At 29.0% G+C, this 13,202-nt stretch overlaps 2 protein-coding genes across 2 annotated transcripts in view; both read right to left on the reverse strand.

Moving 5' to 3' along the window:
• Nucleotides 1-8,088, reverse strand: part of LOC145268379 (collagen alpha-3(VI) chain-like) — a 125,105-nt gene extending 117,017 nt beyond the window's left edge. The window contains exons 1-3 of the mRNA XM_080123936.1: nt 8,073-8,088; nt 7,236-7,802; nt 162-281 (exon numbers count right to left, since the gene is read on the reverse strand). Of these exons, the coding sequence (XP_079980062.1) occupies nt 162-281; nt 7,236-7,802; nt 8,073-8,088 (703 nt within the window). The remainder of the gene's footprint in view (nt 1-161; nt 282-7,235; nt 7,803-8,072) is intronic.
• Nucleotides 8,089-8,515: 427 nt separating this feature from the next.
• Nucleotides 8,516-13,202, reverse strand: part of LOC145268380 (collagen alpha-3(VI) chain-like) — a 155,605-nt gene continuing 150,918 nt past the window's right edge. Inside the window, exon 20 of the mRNA XM_080123937.1 lies at nt 8,516-8,599. Within this exon, the coding sequence (XP_079980063.1) occupies nt 8,516-8,599 (84 nt within the window). The remainder of the gene's footprint in view (nt 8,600-13,202) is intronic.

A 13,202-nucleotide genomic window follows, 5' to 3' on the forward strand; every position in this document is an offset into this window, starting at 1 on the left:
AAATTATCAAAAATGTACATAAAAAGCGATGTCGTTAAATTCATCTTTCACGAATATTTCTTAGATTATCGTAGTACCAAATGTTAGAATAGGTTTCATCTTGTTAAAGCTCAGGAGAGTACATGTATACAGGTTAAACCTAACAATAAATATAGACTCACCTTCCAGGGGTCGATGAACGGTAACGTACGGAGTTACTCCACTAGTAATAGGAGTAGTAATAGTAGTCATAAGTGATGTAGTAGCAGTTCGTTTTCTGTTTGGAAAAAACGTAGTCATCGCTGAAATATTTAAAAAAAGAAAGACATTCTAGTAGAAAAGATACAACCGATGCTTTTAGATATCTTCCAAATGGGGTTGTCCTTAAGTATCCCACGGATGATTTTAGACTTTCCCACTTTCCTTCAACCTCTTTACTATTAAAGTTAATTTTGCAATATTTCATCAAATTATTTTTATTCAAATTAACTAGACTCAAATGTTGAGATAAGATATAGATTAAATGTGTATTTAAGCTCTGAGATCATGTATATCCAAATATTAATTTACGGTGTCACAATAAAAAAACATCATCATCGCAAACATTAATTAATGAGAAATTTTCAAGACAAAAACATGACTGTCTGTTTACGGCTTCAAATTGGTTATTTTATTTTATTTATGTTAAGTCATGTTAAGAGGAGACTGTAAGTTTTTTATTATAGTTTCCTTTTTAAATTTAGAAAAAATGCGCAAGTAAATTGACATCTGTCGAATTATAATTTATATTAAAAATTATTTATAAAAACAAACTATGTGCTGTGTGTTGAATTTAAAAATTGAAAAATGCCATTTTTTATTAATTCTTTTTAGCTTTAAAAAATTAAAAATAATATACTAAAAGATTGTTTTAAATTTGTCGTGATTTGTTTTATTTTATTTTTTTATTCATTTTATTTATAATGTACTTTAAAAAATTTTAACTACCGTGGAATTTCTACCGGTTATGCTACTAAATATTAAATCTATAATTTAGAAATGTTATAAAGTTCTTCCGATTGCTAAAGTTCTTCCGGTTGCTAAAGTTCTTCCGATTGTGTGCTTGTGGTCGTAGTTGCTGTGATTGGAGTAATAGCCGGTAAAAGTGGGAGCAATCGGTGAAATAGGAAAAAATGATTTGCTAGAATGCACCAATTTCATTACAAATTAAAATAAAATTGTAAATTCCAATTCCGTTGAATCCATCTTCTGCAAACAATGATTTTTAATGCTTTCTGATGTAACGTGGCCGTAATGTGATGTAACGTTCGAGTCATGTTCTTTATACTTCAAACTGCTATTGGATTCCCACGCTGTCCGATACCGTCGCAAAAGAATAAACACACAAAAATAAATAAATCCGACTCGGGGGGGGTCGGTTTTAGCAAAAGGCATTTACTGCTGTGTAATCAACATTTTATTTCCAAATTACTACTTTAAAATTTGACCCCACTTGATGAATTTATTTTGTACGTCTTAGCTGGTTTAACCTGCTTTGGGGTCAATACTTCTAGAGTCATTTCTTGTTACAAATTTAAGTGAACAAGACTGGAGGGCAGAAGATTCTAAAATAATGTTGTTCCTGCGTGCTTTGTAATAAATGTTAATGTTTATATTTATATTTAGTAAGGTGATTAATAATTTATAATTGAAATTAAAAATTAACAATCTGTTTCATAAGAAGGAACACAACAAAGCCAATAAATTGTACGATCGTTTCGGAAACGATGTTTTTATTGCGATAGACATTAAGTCATGGACAATAATTTTAACATTTTTTTTTAATATAAAAGACACCATAAATAAACCTAGCATTTTTAAGTAAGGCAGATGTATCTGAAAAATATTAAAATACAAAGGAAAATAGTTACTTATTGATGTTGATAAGCAAATGGGTTGAGAATAAAAATTAGAATAAAATTATAATACTTAAATTATAATACTTAAATGCACTCTGCTCTTTAGACTACTGTTCTAACCCCCTTTAAATGTATATATATATATATATATATATATATATATATATATATATATATATATACATAAATGTATGTCTGATAAAAGTGATAAAATCTCTCTTCCCATTTTTAATCAGCAAGCAAATCTCCGGGTCTACGGTGACAATAATAGATGATGTTTTGTCCATCTAAAGTGCTTTCGATATTCCTGGTCATTTTCGGGAGTTTTTGTTTTTTTCGTTATGTTTTTAACAAATTCGACAAGAAGATTCTTGCGGTTTTAACTTTTAAATTCAAATGAACATATCTCGGCTGAAACAAAACTTTATTGATTGAAAATCACAACACATTTAACAATGCAAAAAAAGTGTATTTATGCGATAACTTAAAAATTTTGCGTTCTGGTATCGATGAAATCGCTGAAGGTGTTTTTTATATCGCTTGGGTTTTTGAAGCATTTCTCATGAAGAAAGATACTAAACTTTTAAGGATTTAATAGATAATAGTTACTACATTGTAGTTGGAATATTAAAGTTATTTTAGTTTTATATTGCATAGTTCCTTAATTATTCTTAGGATATTAAAAGTTTTTTTTTGTAAATTAATAAATATTTGTTACTGAATTATTGTTAGATTATAGTAACTTAAATGTAGTTAGGATATTAAAGTTTATTCTTTTACATTTTATAGATTAGAATTTCTGAATAATAGTTAGGTTATAAACAATAGATTTAATAAATCATAGTTACTAAATTATAGCTAGGATATTATAGTTTTTTTATACTTAAGAGATCATACTTACTAAATTTTAGTTAGGATATAAATTTAGTGGCGTTAATAAATCATTGTTACTAAATAATAGTTGGGATATTAAACATTTACTAAGATTTAATCTCCATATATAATATATTGACTAAATTACCGTAGATTTACTATAACAGATGTCACGCACAAATTTATTATGTCTAGAATATTTGCTACTATTAGGTCACTTGAGAACGACATTTTAGACACATATAATAGTAATAATAAAATCTTAGATTTCATCCTTGGAGCAATACCATCACAATCGCAGCATCTTTAGAGGAAATAGTTCCTATATTTCCCTTATATATTAAGTCCTCTTACTACCTCCAGCCAAGACTGGGAGAAATATATACATTCTACAGATATTGTGCTTGCACCCTTCGTAACTGGATTATTAACTCATTGGCAAAACATAATCTCTCCATTTCCTGATACAGAAATAAGTCCTCCCTTCACAAATTCCGCCCATTCTCATTGGCTGAGATCTGACAATTCGATTATTCCGGAATTTACACTTTAATACATAAACGAACGCCCTATAATTTTTCAAATATAACGACACTCTCTACAAGAAACAATCGCTTTAAAACAAATAAACAAAATACAATTATAATAAGTTGAAAATTAAATACTGATAATGTTACGCTTACCTATACATTAACAACACGTCATTACCCCCCCCACAACAAAAAAATGAAATAAATATGTACGGGTACCATAGTTTATTTTTCATTTCAGCTTTTTTGTTTTATTTTATAACGTAGCGTTTTTATTATCTTTTTATACTTTTTTACATTTACTTTTAATGTGCGCGCTTTAAATTACTTGCATATTTTCCTACAATTAGCTATATTTCAATCATGTTACTTATCTTGCCTGCATAGGTTTTCGGCTATGCTGATTAAGAAAATCTCATTTATATTTGGCAGATATAAGTAGTTTTCGAGATATAAAAACATGTATTATGCACTTTAAATCAGTGACCGTCAGATTTGTACGCACGCGCAAGGGACAAATCCAATTCTATCCGACCGACACTGCACCCCCAAACATTTTGTTGGTTCATAGTATTTTCGGGTGGGTAGCTGACAACGATTATCAAGGTTAAATTTGTGGCAAATATTTTGAGAACCCCTCCTCACAAAATGGGGTGTATATTCCTATAGCCGTTCTTAACTTTGGAAGTTTGGGGGTAGGTGTCCATTCCGAAATCCGTTCTAAACATGATGAGGTTGGGGTAGTCTATTTCGAAAACAGTTCTTAACATGAGGAGGTTGTATGTTGGGCAACAACTACAGCCGTACTTTAATTTTTACGGGGGAGGTCATGCTTACACCAACGCCAGTTAACGAGTCCTGCTAGTAGATTATAATTACTAAATTATTGTCAGGATATTAAAGTTTTTTAGATTGAATAGATCATAATTACTTAATTATTCTTAAAATATTAATGATTGATTAAGATTTAATATATCATGGTAACTGAATTAATGTTGTCATATTGACGATTTTTTTTTATTTAATAGATTATAGTTACAAAATTATAGCTTTCATATTAAAATTGTTTTTAAAATAATAGTTGGGATAAAAATAGATCATAGTTACTCAATTAGATAGAACACTTTTTTACTTAATTATAGTTGCTTGATTATTTTTGTTTTTGTTAAAGTTATTTTAGATTTAATGGATTATAGTTACGAAATTATTGTTAGAATATTAAACACTTTATATTTAATAGATAATTAGATAATTGTTAAATTATTGTTAGCATATAAAAGTTTAATTTAATAGATAATTTGATAGTCATTAAATTATTATTAGCATAAAAAAGTTTAATTTAATAGATAATTAGATAGTCATTAAATTATTGTTAGCATATAAAAGTTTAATTTAATAGATAATTTGATAGTCATTAAATTATTATTAGCATATAAAAGTTTAATTTAATAGATAATTAGATACTCATTAAATTATTGTTAGCATATAAAAGTTTAATTTTAGATTTAATTAAATCATAGTTACTAAATAGAACTTAATTGTTGTTACGATATTAAAGTTTATTTTATTTAAGAGATCATAGTTATTAATTATCGTGTGGATATTAAAAATTATTTAGATTTAATAGATTGTCGTTACTTTACTATTTAAAGGATATTAAACTTTTTTATTTAATAGTTTTTGATTTAATAGATAATAGTTATTAAATTATTGTTAAGATATTAAACTGTATTTAGATTTAATAGACAATCATTACTAAATTATATTTAAGATATAAAAAAAAACATTTTTAGATTTAAGAGATAATAGTTTCTTTATTTGAGTTAGGATGTTAAAGTTTTATTTAGACTGATAGACTATAGTTAGGAAATTATTCTTAAGATATTAATGTTTTTTGTTATTTTTTATATTAATGATTGTTTTAGATTTAATGGATCATAGTTACTAAATTATTCTTAGGATATTAATGATTTTCTTTTAAATATTAACGATTTTCTTTTAAATATTAATGATTTTTTAGATATTAGATAATAAATTATTCTTAAGATAATTATTATTTTTTAATATAGTAATGTTTTTTTAGATTTAACAGATCATAGTTTATAAATTATTCTTAGGATAATTATTATTTTTTTATAGAGTAATGTTTTTTTAGATTTAATAGATCATAGTACATAAATTATTCTTAAGATTATTATGATTTTTAAAATATTAAGGTTTTTTAAGAGTTAACAGATCATAGTTACTAAATTATTCTTAGAATATTCATGATTTTTTAAATATTAATATTTTTTAGATTTAATAGATCATGGTTAATAAATTATTCTTAGAGTAATAATGATTTTCTTAATATTAAGGATGTTTTAGATTGTTGTTACGATATTAAAGTTTATTTTATTCAAGAGATCATAGTTATTAATTATCGTGCGGATATTAAAACTTATTTAGATTTAATAGATTGTTGTTACTTTACTATTTAAAGGATATTAAAGTTTTTTTATTTAATAGATAATAGTTATTAAATTATTGTTAAGATATTAAACTGTTTTTAGATTCAATAGACCATCATTACTAAATTATATTTAAGATATAAGAAAACATTTTTAGATTTAAGAAATTATAGTTTCTTAATTTGGGTTAGGATATCAAAGTTTTATTTAGATTGATAGATTATAGTTAGTAAATTATTCTTAAGATATTTATGTTTTTTTGTTTTTTTTTAATATTAATGATTTTTTTTAAGTTTTAATGAATCATAGTTACTAAATTATCCTCATGATATTAATGATTTTTTAGATTTAATAGATCATATTTAATAAATTATTCATAGGATATTAATGATTTTTTTAAATATTAATTTTATTTTAGAATTAATGGATTATATTTAAAAAACTATTCATAAGATAATTATGATTTTTTTTAATTTTTATGACTTTTAGATTTAATATATCATAGTTACTAAATTATTCCTAGGATATAAATGATTTTTAAATAATAATATTCTTTAGATTTAATAGGTTATAGTTACTAAATTATTCTTCAGACATTAATGCTTTTTTCAATATTATTTTTAGATTAAATAGATCAAAGTTAATAAATTAATCTTAAGATATTTATAATTTTTTAATATAATTGATTCTTTTTAGATTTAATAGATCATAGTTAAAAAATTATTCTTAGGATAATAATGATTTTTTAAATATTGATGTTTTTAGATCATAGTAACAAGATTATTCTTAGGATATTAATAGATCATAGTTAATACATTATTCTGAGGCGGTTAATGATTTTTTATATTAAATATTTTTTTTAGATTTAAAATATCATAGTAAATAAATTATGGTAAAAATGTGTAGATTTACTTGGTCATAGTTACTAAATTATGGTTTGAATAATAAAGATTTTTGTAGATGTAATAAATTATAGTTACTAAATTATTGTTAGGATATTAAAGATTTATTTAGTTAAGAGTTAGCATATTTTGGTTCTTAAAGATTAATTTTTTAAGAGTTGGGATATTTTAGATAATATATACTAGTTAGAAGATTAAGATTTATTAAGTTTTAAAGTGAATATGGTATTTAGTTTTTATAAATTATTGTTAGCAGATTGAAGATTTATTTTGTTTTGATAGATTATCGTTCGGATAAAAAAGGATTAGTTTAGTTTTGATAGATCCCAGTTAGCTAATTGAACATAGATAAGAGTAAAGAGATTAAAATATTTATTTAGTTTTGATTACTCAGAGGGGATTAACGATTTGTTTAATTTTGATGGATCATGGTGTGGTAGAAGTCGTATTTGTTATGGTAGTAATCGTAGTTAGTATTAATTATGAAGTAGAATTATTAATTAGAAAATAAAAAAATGAATGAGAGTGTAATGTTATAAGGATACCTGGTAAAATATTGGAATACTTGTGAGCGTACAAATAAAAAAATAAATTTTTACTTACCTTGACAAGTGGTGGAGACTAGTTTATGTATTAAGTAATTCAAAGCGCTATATTTGTCAAGTCTCATAACGTACGTTTCGCCGCTGGCAATGGTCTTTAACGTGGCATAATTGGCTTGCATCCCAATACCTATAGCAATTATCACAACTCCTTCCCTTTTCAGCATTTCCGCCTCAACAGTAGCATTTTTTGGAGCATGCGAATTACCATCATTAATTAAGATGACAATTTTCTTGACCTTTGGCCTTGCATGCACAAAATAATTTCTCCGTGCATAATTTAAGGCCCTGTCGGTTCGGGTTGTAGATCCTAATGCTGCATTAAATTTGATATTTCCAAGGGCATCAAGGGTATTGGCCATTGTATTGTATTTGTTGAACCCGAAAGCTGTGCTTTTAACGACTACCTCACCAAAAGCAAGGGCAGCAATGCGAATATTATTTGGACCAATCTTAAAACTTTTTGTAAAATTTTGCAAGAAAATTATTCCGTGGTCGAAATCGGGTGGGTAGATACTTCGTGAAGTGTCGATTATCAAAGCGATGTCAGCTTGTTCGTCTTGGCATTCTAAAAGAAACAGTGCATGTATATAATTATAGATGAATATATTTAAGAGCTCTTTAAAAATACTATATACTCCAAACTATCACCACAAGCGCTTAAAGTGTATGGTAGCCAGAGATTTTAAACCTGAATTATGATGTAGATGATTAAAAAATATTTTAGTTTTATTTAGTTTAAAGGGTAATGGTATTATGATTGTCTTCAAACTGAAAAAAATTATGAAGTTCAATAGTTAAACTACCACTGAGAAATTTTTGCATTTCATGAACTTACCTTGATTATTATCCATAGTGCTTAGAAAAAACGAAATCCTCCCTCTCTGAGATAGATGGCGACATACTCATTGTAAAAAATAGATAGTTCCGATCTGGAGGTATCTAGGATCCAGATAATGAACTAATATGTACAAGGCGTGTTTGAATCAATTCCCACTTTATTTATCGCGTTATCTTTATTTATTAACGATTGAACGAATACGTGCAATCAGGTCATAAAGGGTTAAACGACATGCATTGTCATAGTTAGACTGTAATGGATACTGCATTGTTTAAATTGGATGTTAAATTTGAAGTAGGTTAATTACTTATTAGAACTCTCAATAAAATTTCTCAAAAAGATTGTAGCGATAGATTTTATGTAAACAAAATACAGAAGTGCGAATAGCGCTGGTTAGTACCAAAGAAGGTGGTGACGCATTAAATAACTAAAAACAAGCACTACACAATCCAGAACAAAGAATAGTTGATTATCGCAGCAAGACGGATGCACAGGTAGAATGGACAATACAGGGAGAAACGAGACTGGAAATAAAAAGCCGAATAAAAGAAGAAAAAGAAAGACAAATATATAATAAATGATCAGAGAAAAGACAACAACGCAAAGCATACGTGAATAGAAAAAAAAAAGTCGCATAGAACAACACGATGAGAAAAATTTTAATGAAAAACTAAAAAAAAAAAAAAAACGTCTCCGGAAAATAGTATATCTATATTTTGGTAGGCAGACGAGACGGTGAAACACATGATAATGTAATGAGACAAGCTAACCCGGAAGAATACAAAAGCAAGCACGAATATGTTGGAAAAGCAGTTCACTGGGAACTATGCTAATGTCAGCACTTCGCACAAACGATACAAAGCCTTGAGCAACAATAACTTCTGCTTGCGCGGTGATTAAACATATCGAATGCACTTGTGACGTTAGGTTGTATAAAGTGTTAACTGTGGTCATAATTGGACTTCCTACTTTAATCAGATTTATTCGATTATAAATTTTCGATACTTATCAGTCGCAATCCAATACAAAACCTACGTAAGAACACTCCCAGTCACATCAAGTATCTTCATGTGTAAAATTTAAAAAAAAATGAACGGCCACGCCGTTTCTGAGTTCACAGGGAACAAACTATCACACACACAAAAACGCACAAAGTTCTTTTTATATAATAGTAGAGTAGAGTAGATTGATAAACATGTATTAAGAAGTTTAATGAAATGAAAATTCAGATAAAAAAAAATGTTAGAACAGTAAATGAGCGTGGCAGTGTACCAATAAAAGTAAGAACACAAACGCATTTCTAAAGCCGAACCAATATAGGTAAATCAATTCATACTACCTTATCTTAGATCCACCTACACACTTTTCTTTGATATGATGACTTTTAGAGATTTTCCACTATGCTGATACAGAAAATCTCATTTATATTAGGCGGATACAAGTAGTTTTGAACAAATCTGATAATATTCGACCAACACTGCCACCTCAATTTTTTTTGTTGGCTCATAGTATTTGCGTGTTGGGATCCTGACAGCGATTATCAAGTTTAAATTCGTGGACAATATTCGGACAGTCCCATCCACCACGAAAATTAGGTGTCTATTCCGAAAGCCGTTCTCAACATTGGGATGTTGCCGTTGACCATTCTGAAACCCGTTCCTAACATGCGGAAGTTAGAGGTGTCTATTCAGAAGCAGTTTAACATGAGAAAGTTGGAGGTTGGGCAACAACAACAACAACAAAAAAATACACAACAACAACAATAACAACAACAACAGCAAAAACTTTAGTTTAATATATTTTAATTGCTCCTCTTAAGTGTTGAGCATTTTCTATTGCGATAGTTTTACTTCATTAAATATATTTTCTTTGCTAGCTTAATTGTATTGAATATATATATATATATATATATATATATACATTTGGACAATGTCAAAATATTGTTAATTCACTGCCTTATAGCAGCAGCTGTATAGTGCCACGGTTAGAAACTCCGATGTTGTTTGGGCGATTGGATTTCAATCCTGGCTTGAGGTAGTTGCTTGTCTAGCCGCTCTGGTGGGCTGCGAAACAGCGAAACAGTACTGTATGTGGATGACTACATATATATATGTATATATATATACATATATATATATATATATATATATATATATATACTAGCTGTACCCTGCCACGCGTTGCTGTGGCTCAACTTGGCGCAATGGAAAAAGTTCCAAAATGAGAAAAAGCATGTTTCTTATAGGTTTAATTTTCCATTTTGCATGGGTACACAGTGTTTGTTGTTCCATTTTCTTAGCTGATATAGAGATTTTCCGGTTTGGTGACTCTTGAATACGTAATATAAATTGTCCATGTGAAAAAACAGTCAGTGTGTAACTGTAAGGCCCACAATTGTAAAGATTTTTCCCTGTGCTTTGTTGATGTTTATTGCAAATGACAATAAAATTGGAAAGTTCAATTTCCTAAAGTGTAATGATGTATCCGGTGGAATCATAGGAATGCATGGAATGAAGATATATTCATCTGTGAAAGGTCCTGTTAAGATTGTTGTTTCTATGATATTGTCTGCAAGCTATGTGCCATTGCAAAGCTTGGATTGGTTTATATTTGACAACATGATAATTAGTACACCAAATTTCAGTTGCAATACATGCGGTGGCATCCCTGGCAAATATAGCTGTTGGATAATTAACCACTTTATCTGCTTTCACAACAGTGTCGATGGATTTGTATTTGACTACCTCACTTGGAATTTTACATTGAATAATAGCGTTAAGTTCATGGGCATCTTTGTATTGACCTGCAAGAATAGCTCATTCACTCAATCAAATGGAATTCTTATAATTTGAATATCTGCAAAAGCCTTTTAAACTAACTATTCTTTTGATGAAATAAAATTACAGAAATTACAGAAGTTAAAAGTCAAAGAATTTTGCCCTTAACTCTAATCAGCTGGCACTTTTTCGTACCCAATTTCCCACAAGTGATGCAAAAGTTTTTGTGCGGATCGAACAGTCGGCAACTGGACATGCATATTTTGAGTTAAGTTTAATGTCTTCACATGGAACAAAAAAGTAGAGTATTTGAGGCAAGCATTTATTTCATCTGCTGGCGTTGATTGAAGAATAATAGGTAACATTTGTTTGAAATCTTCTGCAAGCAATATTACTGCATTTCCAAATAGTCTGACAATGCCACGCAAATCTTGCAAGGATCGACCAAGAGCCTCAAATGATTTTTGCGTACACTTGTGCATTAATCCTAAACAATAAGTTTGTATTTCTGCAATATTTTCCCCATATTGGATGTTTTGGAGATGTCGAACATGAGATTTTCGCAAAAATTGAATGTTTTAAAGTAGAATAAATAATTCTTCTACTTGGCAGCAAGGTCGCAGGTATTCCTCATGCAGCAAGGGCTAAGGCTATGTCATTTTGTTACCAAATGGCTGCCAAAATCAATTTAATTAGAAAGGTTTTACCAGTTACTTCTGATGCTGTTCAAGGTAGCAGTAATTTCCAAATAACTTCTATTATCACAGTCAGTAAATTAGGTGACTAAAATAGGATTTATCCATGTTTTGACAATGCCTTATTCACTGTAATTAATTTAGGAGACTAAAATAGGATGAGGGATTAGAGATGGCCAGATAGAGAGGAAGATATATAGATAGGACAGAGAAAGTGAGAGGAAAATAGAGAAAGAGGGGATAGAGAAATAAAGGGATTGATAGATAAACAGAGAGAGGGGGAGAGTTAGAAACAGAGAGGGGTGAGACAGAGGAAAAGAGAGAGATAGAGGGAGTTAGAGAGAGAAAGTGGCTCAAAGAGAGATGGAGAGGGTGATATTGAGAGAAAGATAGATTGAAAGAGGGAAAGGGAGAGATGGATAGAGAGAGATATTAAGAGAGGAAGAGAGAGGGGGAGAGAAACAGAAGGTGAACTACACTTCACCGTTTGTTTCCTCGTTCAGTAGAGAAGAAATCTTTCGAGACTGAGGCAATTTTAATGCTTTGTTATTATCCAGAGTATCCCTTGGGGGGGGCTAGATTTTCCTCACATTAGAAACCGACCGGGTTATCTGTACTTTCACTTAACAAATTAATAAAAGAAAAACATTTTGTAAAATTTGAATTTAACATGAAAATACTATTTTTAAAAAATAGCACGATAACATAAGTGCATGTGCCACTTCAGGTACTCCTTGGGCGTTGAGTTCCATGGCGACCAGCATAATTATTTAATGGTCGCTCCCTTAGCCCCCCCCCCCTCCTAGTCAAGGCTAATGCATGCACACGTAACATTTTTTTTATTTACTGACGTTGGCTTAGTAACTAAACGATTTATTGATAATTTCGTAACCCTTAAACGCATGCCGGAAGATTTAAATTGGTTCATTATTGTTGTAATGAAAAAAAAAAGTTTCATTCAACACAAAACCAAAAACACATATTAATGATAAATGATTTATAATTCTATTCATTGAAATTTACTAATTTTTAAATAAAAAAGTAAAAACAAAGTTAATAAAAAAAATAGTTGCTTATGTGCGCATAAAAAACTTTTCTTTTTTTTCTTTTTTAGATTAGGTCCACCTTGGAATCACCCCCCCCCCCCACCTCCAAATCTTATGAACAGCTTCCGGAATAAACACCACTTTTGGAGGGGGGGGGCTATCTGCAAAATTTAACTGATATTTGATGTCAGCATACCCACCCGAAAATACTATTAAAAAAAAAGGAGGGGTTCTGTGCCCGTGGCAGAGAAGTAGATTTATTTATCAATAAAAGCTGCGGAGAAGTAAATTTATTTATCAATAAAAGTCGTCATTTAAAAAAGAAAATTATGGAGGTGGACCTAAGTGTAAACATTTACCAAAAAAATTATCCCGAAGTTTATTGCAAAAACGTTTTGTTTTCGCACTATTCAACAATTTGTTCATCCGCGCATGTAAATTAAAAAATATTTGTAAAAGTGAGAAGTTATCAGAAGTTATCAGTAAATGATTTAGTTTTTTTTTAATTAATTTATTTATTTATTTACCTCCACAAATGTTAAGAACGACTTTCAGAATAAACACACTCAACCTCTCCATGTTAACAACGGATTTCGGAATAAACACCAT

This window comes from Euprymna scolopes, chromosome 43 (genome assembly GCF_053919585.1).
Source record: "Euprymna scolopes isolate OS-2025 chromosome 43, ASM5391958v1, whole genome shotgun sequence".
NCBI classification, from domain to species: Eukaryota; Metazoa; Mollusca; class Cephalopoda; order Sepiida; family Sepiolidae; genus Euprymna; species Euprymna scolopes.